General features: G+C 48.2%; 1 protein-coding gene across 6 annotated transcripts in view; it reads right to left on the bottom strand.

The window, feature by feature from the left end:
- Nucleotides 1-497: 497 nt before the first annotated feature.
- Nucleotides 498-11,396, bottom strand: part of NOP2 (NOP2 nucleolar protein) — a 16,100-nt gene continuing 5,201 nt past the window's right edge. For 2 of the 6 annotated variants that reach the window (XM_017546127.2, XM_017546128.2), the window contains exons 6-16: nt 10,742-10,797; nt 10,464-10,621; nt 10,171-10,370; nt 9,942-10,031; nt 7,386-7,473; nt 7,166-7,306; nt 6,438-6,577; nt 6,204-6,293; nt 5,964-6,086; nt 5,612-5,840; nt 498-1,269 (exon numbers count right to left, since the gene is read on the bottom strand). In XM_017546127.2, coding sequence (XP_017401616.1) covers nt 620-1,269; nt 5,612-5,840; nt 5,964-6,086; nt 6,204-6,293; nt 6,438-6,577; nt 7,166-7,306; nt 7,386-7,473; nt 9,942-10,031; nt 10,171-10,370; nt 10,464-10,621; nt 10,742-10,797 — 1,965 coding nt within the window. In that variant the 3' untranslated portion in view covers nt 498-619. Of the gene's footprint in view, nt 1,270-5,611; nt 6,087-6,203; nt 6,294-6,437; nt 6,578-7,144; nt 7,307-7,385; nt 7,474-9,941; nt 10,032-10,170; nt 10,371-10,463; nt 10,622-10,741; nt 10,798-11,396 lie in introns of all 6 variants that reach the window. The other 4 variants (XM_037744843.1, XM_037744844.1, XM_037744845.1 and 1 more) reach the window with 3 other exon arrangements.

Here is an 11,396-nt window from a genome sequence, read left to right as displayed (position 1 = left end):
GACCGAGTCTCACTCTTGCCCAGGCTGGAGTGCAGTGGCGCGATCTTGACTCACTGCAATCTCTACCTCCCGGATTCAAGCAATTCACCTGCCTCAGCCTCCCGAGTAGCTGGGATTACAGGCACCCGCCACAACGCCTGGCTAATTTTTTGCATTTTGGGTTTCACCACGTTGGCCACGCTGGTCTCGAACTCTGATCTCAAGTGACCCGCCCACCTTGATCTCCCAAAGTGCTAGGATTGCAGGCGTGAGCCACCACGCCTGGCCTTCCCCTACACTTCTGCTGCCCTCCTCTTCCCACAGTGCAAACTCCTGTAACTCTCACTCCAGGGCTCTCCTTTCCTGGGAAGACCCAAGGATGCAGGAGCCTAAAACTGACCTGACTTCTCAGTAGCACCCAACCATTCCCTCTGCTCAAAACCCCAGTCCCACCTTCCCATCCCTACCCTTAAAGCAGCAAAGGCAGTATCCAGTTCCCTCAAAAAATACTCAGGGGCCAGAGGTTGTAAAATGTGTATTCAATTTCATGGGCATGCACAGTGCAAAAGGCTTCCTCACAGAGGCAAGAGTTCCAAACCGGTGACAAAGGCAGTGAGCCACCCGTCTAGTTTTCAACCATCTAAGACAGGAGCAGCTGGCTGTTGCCCCTGGACTGAGATTTCCTCCTCTTTGCTGGTGGGGTGTGGCTGGAACTGACAAGAGACACAGTGGGAGACTGAAGCCCCTTGGGGGTGCCATTCTGTTTCTGGAAGGCAGCTTTCTTGGAAGGCTGCTCTGGCAACTGCTGCTTCTCAACCCCCTTGGCCCTTCCAAAGGGCTGACGACCGTCCTTAGGCTTAAGGGTGGCCTGGGTCTTGGATGGGGATAGCACAGCCGGTGTTTCTGTGTCTGTGCCCTTGGGAGGGGCATTCTGCTTGAGGAAGGCAACTTTCTTGGAGGACTGTAATTTAGGTGATCGCTGCTTTAGCTTCCCAGCCACCTTTGGCTCCCTGATCCCTTCAGCTTTTCCAGCTGGCTGACTGCTATCCTGGAGCCTGGAGGAAGCTTGGGTCTTTGTGACAGAAGGTATAGTGGACAGTTCTGAGTCTGCCCCTTTGGAGATGCCATTCAGCTTCTGGGGGGAGGCCTTCTTGGGATGTTGCTGTTTCTGCAGCTGCTGCTTTGCCTTTGCAGCCCTCTTGGCCTTCTTGGCTGGCTGGCTGCTATTCTCAGACTTGGGGATGACCTGAGGCAAGTCTACATTTGTAGGTGTGGTTGTTTCAGAATTTCCTGGGGTTAAAATTAAATAGATCATGTCAGAAAATGGGCCTGGTCACCATATTTTAATATTCTCATATTAAAATATGAGAACTGCCATCTCTTGGCCAGGAGTTCCATACAATTAGGTCAGTACCTAAGAGCAGATTACCTAAATTCCCATTACTTAGTAATTACTTAGTATCACGTCACCTTTACTCAAGTCCTAGTTGAAACTTGTATTAAGAGATCACTGCCACTGGTCATTAGAGAAACGCAAATCAAAACCACATTGAGATACCACCTCACGCCAGTTCGAATGGCAATCATTAAAAAATCAGGAGACAACAGATGCTGGAGAGGATGTGGAGAAATAGGAACACTTTTACACTGTTGGTGGGAGCGTAAATTAATTCAACCATTGTGGAAGACAGTGTGGCAATTCCTCAAGGATCTAGAAATAGAAATATCAGTTGACCCAGCAATCCCATTACTGGGTATACACCCAAAGGATTATAAATCATTCTATTATAAGGACACATGCACACATATGTTTACTGTGGCACTGTTCACAATAGCAAAGACTTGGAACCAACCTAAATGCCCATCAATGATAGACTGGATAAAGAAAATGTGGCACATATACACCATGGAATACTATGCAGCCATAAAAAAGGATGAGTTCACATCCTTTGTAGGGACATGGATGAAACTGGAAACCATCATTATCAGCAGACTGACACAAGAATAGAAAATCAAACACAGCATGTTCTTACTCATAAGTGGGCGTTGAACAATAAGAACACACAGACACAGGGAGAAGAACATCACATACTGGGGCCTACGGGGTAGTGGGTTAGGAGAGGAATAGCAGGGGGTGGGGTATCAGGGAGGGATAGCATTAGGAGAAATACCTAATGTAGATAGAAGACGGGGTGATGGATGCAGCAAATCACCACCATGGCATGTGTGTACATATGTAACAAACCTGCACAATCTGCATGTGTATCCCAGATCTTAAAGTGTAATAAAAAAGAACTTAAAAAAAAAGAAAAAGACAATCAATATGCACACATTAAATATTTGTTGAACTTCTAAAAAAAAAAGAAAGAAAAAGAGATCACTGCCTATAGGCAAGGCATGGTAGCTCACACCTCCAATTCCAGCACTTTGGAAGGCCAAGGCAAGTGGATTGCTTGAGGCCAGGAGTTCAAGACCCAGCCTAGCCAACATGGCAAAACTGTCTCTACTAAAATTATAAAAATTAGCCAGGCATGGTGGCACACACCTATAATCCCACCTACTTGGGAGTCTGAGGCACAAGAATCAGTTGAACCTGGAAGGCGGAGGTTTCAGTGAGCTGAGATTGTAGCACTGCACTCTAGCCTGGGTGATAGAGCAAGACTCAGTCTCAAAAAAAAAAAAAAAAAAGATCAAGATCACTGCCTATCCTTGAGCCAAAAGGTTGTTTGTTTTTGCTCTTCTTGTCCAGGCTGAAATGCAATGGCACGATCTTAGCTCAGCACAATCTCTACTTCCCAGGTTCAAGTGATTCTCCTGCCTCAGACTCCAAGTAGCTGGGATTACAGACTTGCACCACCACTCCTGGCTAATTTTGTATTTTTAGTAGAGGCAGGGTTTCTCCATTTTGGTCAGGGAGGTCTTGAACTCCTGACCTCAGGTGATCTGCCCACCTTGGCCTCCCAAAGTGCTAGGATTACAGGCAGAGGCCGGGGCCAAGCTGGGCCAAAAGATTTTTACAGGAAGCTGTGCCCCCTTGAGAACAGGAGTAACAAAATGCTATAAGGAAGAGATGAATCTCAGGGTTTGGTTTTTTTTTTTTTTTTTTTTTAGACGGAGTTTCACTTTTGTTACCCAGGCTGGAGTGCAATGGCTCGATCTCGGCTCACCACAACCTCCGCCTCCTGGGTTCAGGCAATTCTCCTGCCTCAGCCTCCTGAGTAGCTGGGATTACAAGCACGCGCCACCATGCCCAGCTAATTTTTTGTATTTTTAGTAGAGACGGGGTTTCACCATGTTGACCAGGATGGTCTCGATCTCTTGACCTCGTGATCCACCCGCCTCGGCCTCCCAAAGTGCTGGGATTACAGGCGTGAGCCACCGCGCCCGGCCTTTGGTTTTTTTTTGAGACAGAGTCTCGCTCTGTCGCCCAGGCTGGAGAGCAGTGGTGTCATCTCGGCTCACTGCAACCTCTGCCTCCTGGGTTCAAGTGATTCTCCCGCCTCAGCCTCCTGATGATTACAAGCATGTGCCACCACGGCTGGCTAATTTTTGTATTTTTAGTAAAAACAGGGTTTCACCATGTTGACCAGGCTGGTCTCGAACTCCTGACCTCGTGGGATCCACCTGCCTCAGCCTCACAAACTGCTGGAGTTACAGGTGTGAGCCACCGCGCCCAGCCTCACAGCGTCTTCTGAACAAATCTGAAGCACTAGGCTTTACGTATTACTTATTTTTTATTTTTATTTTTTGAGATGGAGTTTTGCTCTTGTTGCCCAGGCTGGAGTGCAATGGTGCAATCTCGGCTCACCACAACCTCCACCTCTCACGTTCAAGCAATCCTCCTGCCTCAGCCTCCTGAGTAGCTGGGATTACAGGCATGCATCATCACACCCGGCTAATTTCGTATTTTTATTAGAGACGGCGTTTTTCCATGTTGGTCAGGCTGGTCTCGAACTCCTGACCTCAGGTGATCCACCCACCTCAGCCTCTCAAAGTGCTAGGATTACAGGCGTGAGCCACTGTGCCCAGCCTAATTTACTTTTTTATTTACCTTTTTTTTTTTTTTTTTTTGGTATTTTTAGTAGAGATATTTTTTGTTTTTTTTGAGGCAGGGTGTCGATGCAGTGGTGCCATAATAGCTCACTGCAACCTCAAATTCCTGGGGCTCAAGGGATCCTCCTGCCTCAGCTTCAGAGTAACTGAACTATAGACAAAGTCTCCCTATGTTGCCCAGACAGGTCTCAAACTCGTGGTCTTAAGTGATCCTACTGCCTCAGCCTCCCAAAGTGCTGGGATTTACAGGCATGAGCCACCAGGACACCTAGCCTATTTATTTTTTAAATTAGAGAAGTTTTTTTCCATTTGGATTGTGATGAAGTGCAGGATAATTAAGATTCCCACAACTACCAGAGACTAGCTAGGAGAACATCAACAAGGACTAACATTTTATGTACTTTTTAAGTTATAGCAAATTTTACTTTTTCTTTTCTTTTTTGAGACAGAGTCTCACTGTTGCCCAGGCTGGAATGCAATGGCAGGATCTCACTCCAACCTCCACCTCCCAGGTTCAAGCGATTCTCCTACCTCAGCCTCCCGAGTACCTGAGACTACAGGCACAGGCCACCATGCCTGGCTGATTCTTGTATTTTTAGTAGAGATGGGGTTTCACTATGTCAAACTCCTGACCTCAGGTGATCTCCCTGCCTTGGCCTCCCAAAGTGCTGGGATTACAGGCATGAGCCATCACGCCCAGACAAATTCTACTGTTTATGAAGTATCTCTTCTCTCCCTCTTCCAACTAAACCCAGGGATATAGCCCAGTAAGCAGCACTCTTGTTTTTGCTTTTTAGACAGAATCTCACTCTGTCACCAGGCGCCAGGCTGGAGTGCAGTGGCATGATCTCAGCTCACCACAACCTTCACCTCCCGGGTTCAGGCAATTCTCCTGCCTTAGCCTCCTGAATAGCTGGAACTACAGGCATGTGCCACCACGCCCAGCTAATTTTTGTATTTTTTAGTAGAGATGGGGTTTCACCATTTTGGCCTGGATGGTCTCGATTTCTTGACCTCGTGATCTGCCTGCTCGGCTTCCCAAAGTGCTAGGATTACAGGTGTGAGCCACCGCGCCTGGTCAGCGGCGCTCTTAAGGCTGTTTCAGAAAACCCCACCCTTCCCTTGAGATCCAGGCCGGACTCCTCAAGATGGCTGAGAAAACAATCTGCAATGAGTTTGATGGGCTCAAAGAACTGCTGACAGTTCTGTGGAGCTCTGTTCCAACCCAGTGCTGAGAATGCTGGACCAGCAGAGGCATAGTACCAGTAAGTCAACCTGTGCCAAGAAGGAAAAGAAACCACAACCTGCATTTGGAATGCATTTAGTGCTGAACAACTGCAGCCACTTGGCAGAATACAGGAAAAGGCCTCCATCCTTATGAACCCTTTAACCTATTCACACGGACCCAGCACTTAAAAACAATTCTAGCTGGAATGAAAGGCTTCTCTCATCCAAGCATGCAAAGGCTGGAGTAAGGAATGCATGGATCTTTCCTTTCCCGAACTTCTGTCACTCCATAAAGCCTCCTGAAAGGTGGAAAGAGCAAAAGTGGTGACGAAGGGTAAAAAACATCACTTACCTGTCTGGAACTGGGGGATAGAATTGGAGAATTTCTTGAACTTCGCAATAAAGAAGCCATCCATATTGTGGGTATGAGGGTAGAAGCGTCGGGTAGAACGCAGACTGGGGTGGAAGCGCCTTTCTCGAAAGCGGGTAAAACCTTCCTGGCCAAAGTCTAGGCCTGTGGGCACCAGTCGCACATTCCTCTTTTTCAGAGCGTAGTCGACCACCCACTCATTCTCTTCCACCTGGATGCGAGGGGAAGACAAAGACAGAAGGGAGGAAAAAGCAGAGCTGGAACTTAAGGGAGCTCTAATGGGCAAAGAGCCCTCCCAGCCCAGCCTCCCGGCTCTGCCATGGCGGAGTCTCACCATGATAGAACAGGTGCAGTAAACGAGGTAGCCTCCTGTCTTGGAGGTGGCATTGACAGAGTCAATAGCACTCAGGAGCAACTCCTTCTGGAGGTGAGCACAGCGCAGAATGTCCTTCTCATCCTGTCCCAAACGGAGACCCAAAGGTAGCCTCAGGAGGGGAGGAGAGTCCCCACCCCTCTTTCCAGCTCTACAAGACCCAGCCAAGGCCTCTCAGGGGCCCACCACCCAAATCCTCACCTTGTTAGTCTTCACAGCTGGGTCCTTGGAGATGACCCCAGTGCCACTGCAGGGAGCATCCAGCAGTACTCGGTCAAAGCCTCCCACCACCTGGGGAAAAGAAACAGATGAATCAGATGTCTCTTCTGCAACCGGCAGTGCACCATTTACTAGGGTCAAGTCTAAACATTGAGGTCAGGAAGGGTGAAGGTAAAGTGGAAGAAGCCTCATCAGGAGACACTGCCCAAGCCTCACCTTGGGGAACTGACGCCCATCATAATGGCTGATAACAGTGTTGGTGACTCCCAGCCGGTGCAAATTGCCCACAACACTCTTGAGCCGCTCAGCATTGGCGTCATTGGCAAGGATCACACCTGTGTTCTTCATCAGCTGAGCTAAAGGGAGGGCAGTAACAGTGCTGATCAGCCGGTTACGCCATCTCCACACTTGCTCCCACCCTCCTGTCCGGGAATCCACATGAGAAGCATCATCACCTCAAGGCAACTTCACTCCCAAGAAGCCGGCCCACTGTATAGGCTGATCCACTCTGCACTAGCCCCTGGTGGTTGGCAAGTCTACCGATGTGGTTTTCCTATTTTTACTGAACACCTGTCTGGTACATACTAAATTACTTCTTTTAAGTAATAGCAGCTTAATAAAAGTTATGACTACTGATTATGTGCTGAACACTGCCAAGGACTTCTAAATGCATCATCTTAACACTCACAATCCAAGCATAATACAGGCCTGACCCAAGCACAATTACCATCCCATTTCACGGAAGACAAAAGAGGACCCATAGTCAGATGATTAGTAAGTGGCACACCGGCACTGGAATCCAGGCCAACTCCAGAAACTGCTCCTCACCACTCTGCTAGCTGCCTGTACATTGCATTCCGTGAGCACTAGAGAGTCAGCAACCCCATCTACTTTCAAAAGCAAGAGAGGCCAGTGAATCCCACCTGCCTGCCCCTCTCTCATACCAATGTAGCTGGTCTTTCCTCCAGGGGCAGAACACATGTCCAGGATCCGCTCATGTTCCTGGGGTGCCAAGGCCATGACAGGCAACATGCTAGAAGCTCCCTGCAGCATGTAGTGCCCAGCCAGGTACTCGGGGGTAGCACCTGTGGAGAAGGAGCACCCTGTGACATGCAGTAGGGACAGGAACAGAGGTGGAAGGGCTCTTGGGTACGGGAGACTTACCAATGGGCACAGAAGAATCATATACCACTAGTCCAGTCTTTGACCACTTGCCCAGGGGATCCAGGTTAACCCCACGATTGATTAGAGCCTGAAGAGGAATGAAGATTTTTTTTTTTTTTTTTTTTTTTGTTTATCTCATTGTCTTGCTTTGTCATGCAGGCTGGAGTGCAGTGGTGCCATGTCAGCTCACTGCAACCTCCACCTCCTGGATTTTTTTTTCTGAGACAGAGTCTTGCTCTGTCACCCAGGCTAGAGTCCAGTGACGCAATCTCAGCTCACTGCAACCTCCACCTCCTGGGTTCAAGTGATTCTCCTCACTCAGCCTTCCGTGTAGCTGGGATTACAGGCACCCACCACCCACCCAGCTACTTTTTGTATTTTTTAGTAGAGACAGGGTTTTACCATCTTGGCCAGGCTGATCTCGACTCCTGACCTCGTGATCCACCTGCCTTGGCCTCCTAAAGTGCTGGGATTACAGGCGTGAGCCACCACTCCGAGCCCCACCTCCTGTATTTAAGCAATTCTCCTGCCTCGGCCTCCTGAGTAGCTGGGATTACAGTCGCCTGCCACCACTCCTAGCTAATTTTTGTGTTTTTTAGTAAAGATGGAGTTTCACCATGTTGGCCAGAGTGGTCTCAAACTCCCGACCTCAGGTGAAACACCTGCCTCAGCCTCCCAAAGTGCTGGGATTACAGGCCTGAGCTACCACCCCCAGCCCCTACTGTGTCTTAAATATAGATTGTTTTTAGTTAGGTGTTTCTTTGTGCTTTTCTTTATTCCACAGTTTAACTTCAGATCTCATCTCTATTAGTTGATTCCTAAATCTCCTTCCTGAGTCTTAGTCTTTCATTTCCAGTTGATTGAAGGGTTCCCATGAATGTCCAGCAGAATCCAATACTCGACCTGAGTAATAACAGGTTAGGAAGAACATTTGCTACACTGGTTAGGAGGAAAGATATAATCTAGCTTACATTTCCAGCCTGTGTTCCACTTTGGTCCTGTGTAAGCCTTAAGCTCTACTGAACCAGAATAACTCTATCCATGCTCTTACATGTGCTTTCCATGGTTTAGGTTCATGTCTTCTTAGTAATTGGAAAACAATTCTGCCTTTCTTCAAATCTTCCCATTCATCCCAATGAGGAAAGTGTAGAATGGTGAAAATACTGAATCAGGAGTCAGAAGACCTGTTTCTGTCACTTTACTTGCTTTTAGACTTGGAACAATTACTTGAGCTTTCTATAACTTTATATATTTTAAGTAAAGAAATAATAATCCCATGTCTGCCTTTCACAAGATAGGTAATTTGGAAAATATTTTGAAAGATGGTAAACTACTGGTATGTAAGCATTGTGTGACGTTCTGAACTCTGATAATACTTTGAGCCTTTCTGATGGAATCTTGCCATCTCTTGTAGAGACAGTTAAAACACATTTCTTAAAAGTAGAGACCATAAGGGAAATCTTTTTCTTTCATAGTTTNAGATGGAGTCTCACTCTGTTGCCCAGGCTAGAGTGCAGTGGCACAATCTCGGCTCACAGCAACCTCCACCTCCTGGATTCAAGCGATTCTTCCTCGTGCCTCTGCCTCCCGAGTAGCTGGGACTAAAGGTATGCACCACCACATCAGGCTAATTTTTGTATTTTTCATAGAGAGAGGGTTTCACCTTGTTGGCCAGGCTGGTCTCAAGCTCCCGACCTCAGGTGATCCGCCTGCCTCAGCCTCCCAAAGTGCTGGGATTTCAGGCGTGAGCCACCACGCCAGACCAGGATGAAGATTTTAATAACCTCATAGGCTACTCTTCCCAGAAAACAGATAAAGACATTAAAAACATGGTTCATAAGAGCACGGCCCATGGCCCCACAACTCCGAGAGTGCTTACTGAGAACACAGTCATCATGGACTCATTGAGCAGTTTCTCTCTCCCACCCCATCCTGTGGTGCCCTTTTTTCTTAACCTCAGGCTCCTAACTCAAGGTCTGAACTTCATTCCAACGGTGCAGGATGCCACCTCCTATTATTTCCTGGAGGTGGCATCTGATTTTCTAAGAGGCCGAGCCCCTCCCCCATCCAAAAAATTTAATAATATTGGTTACAGGACATTACATTATTAGGCTTTCTTTACACCAAGAGATACACAACACATATACCCAAACAATTGACTTCAGAACAGGGGGTCTTTACCCTGGGGCCCCTGAACCCTTGGAAATGACTTCAAAATACTGAGTGTGCATATGTGCACATGTCTTTTTTTTGCAGTGAGAAATTATGTTTCCCCAGCTCCTCAATGATCTTCCACTTTTCTTGGGAGGCAGCACGCTCATCCTGCAGTCTCATCCCAGTCACAGGGAGCAGAGGCCGGATGGAGGGATGAACTTCCCATTTCCCAGAGGTCCTATGCCCCCAGCCTGCCAAAGACACCAGGCCTATGGGTTTGCCTCCCGGGATCTTGCTTAGGTGCTAAGGCCCCACCCAGTCAGGGTGGCATAGGGGAACCTCTGGAGTTGGCAGAAGTCAGTCCCCTTCTGAGGTGAGCAAACCTCAAAAGCCACACCTTACCTGGGCAAGGTCTCGGCGTCGGGTTTTCAAGGTATTGGTCCGGAGGGTGACGGGCCGAGGCACCTCATTAGCTTCTAAGAACTCCACCAGCTTCGGGAAAGACAGCAGGTAATAAGTGAGGCTGGCTAAGGAGCTCAGAGGAGGGAGACAAGGAGGCTCGAACATCTTCCTTACACAGGGTAAGGTGGTGAGAAAGAAAAGCAGAGGGGGCATTCTGGCAATCTAGTACCTCAGACAGAGGGAAGAGGTCCACGAGCTTGCCAAGCAGGAAGTCTCCATAGCAGTAGTAGGTGGCCAGATCCTTCTTGAGCCGGTTCAGGTATTCAGAACGAGACCGCCCTTCTTCCCGCTGAGCCCCAAAATCACGCAGGATTCCCACGATATCCTGGATCCGCTTGTGAACTCGTTGCAGGTCTGGAGCCTGGGCATGTGGGCCTGTTAAGGAACTGTGTCATGATGTCCTGGGGCCTGGAAATCCCTAAGCACCTTCCTCCTACTGCTCACTCTGTCCTGCAAGGATATCCTGCTCCATCTCCCCAGCAGGGGGCAGCACAAACGGCTCCTCATCCACATTGATCTGCAGGCCCCCATCTGCCTCCTCCTCTTTTGGGGGACCTGACTCAGAGGTCACTTCTTCCTCTTCCTCTTCATCCTCTGTCTCCTCTTCACTCCACTGGACCCTAGAAATAGGTCCAGGAACAGAGTGATTCACAGACCAAAACAAACACCTCCTCCTTCCTCACAGCTTCCCCCACCCCAGCTGCTGCCTATGCTCCATCCCAACAGCTTCCAAAACTCACCCAGCAGCAGCTTCCCGGGCCTTCTGCTTTCGAGCAGCTTTTTCAATGGGCAGCAACTGAAGAGACAAGGGCTGTTAATACAGGCCTGCCTTTCCATCAGCCCATGAAGCACTTTCTATCTCTGTATCTTATTTTTTTCTGCTAAATAAAAATGTTAACGCTTGCTCTCAGAAGGAAATAGAGAAGCAAAGAAATGAAAATAAGATTCGCACAATATTGATCACTGTTGAAACTAAGTAATGAATTAGCCAAGCGTGGTGGCGCGCATCTATAATCCCAGCTACTTGGGAGGCTGAGGCAGAATTGCTTGAACCCAGGAGGTGGAGGTTGCAGTGAGCTAAGATTGAGCCACTGCACTCCAGCCTGAGCGACCGAACAAGACTCCATCTCAAACAAAAAAAAAAAGAAAGAAACTAAGTAATGAATGAAAGGGTTCATTACACTTTTTTTTCTACTCCTACATTTTTCACTTTTTCATTAAGAAAAAAAAACTTGAAACACAAATACCTGTATGTATAAAAAGGGTTAAGGACAGGCCGGGCGCGGTGGCTCAAGCCTGTAATCCCAGCACTTTGGGAGGCCGAGGCGGGTGGATCACGAGGTCAAGAGATCGAGACCATCCTGGTCAACATGGTGAAACCCCGTCTCTACTAAA

Source organism: Cebus imitator, unplaced genomic scaffold, assembly GCF_001604975.1.
Source record: "Cebus imitator isolate Cc_AM_T3 unplaced genomic scaffold, Cebus_imitator-1.0 Scaffold187, whole genome shotgun sequence".
In the NCBI taxonomy this organism is placed as follows: domain Eukaryota; kingdom Metazoa; phylum Chordata; class Mammalia; order Primates; family Cebidae; genus Cebus; species Cebus imitator.
The sequence above is the reverse complement of the archived record's forward strand: the minus strand, read 5'-3'. Positions and strand labels throughout refer to the sequence as shown.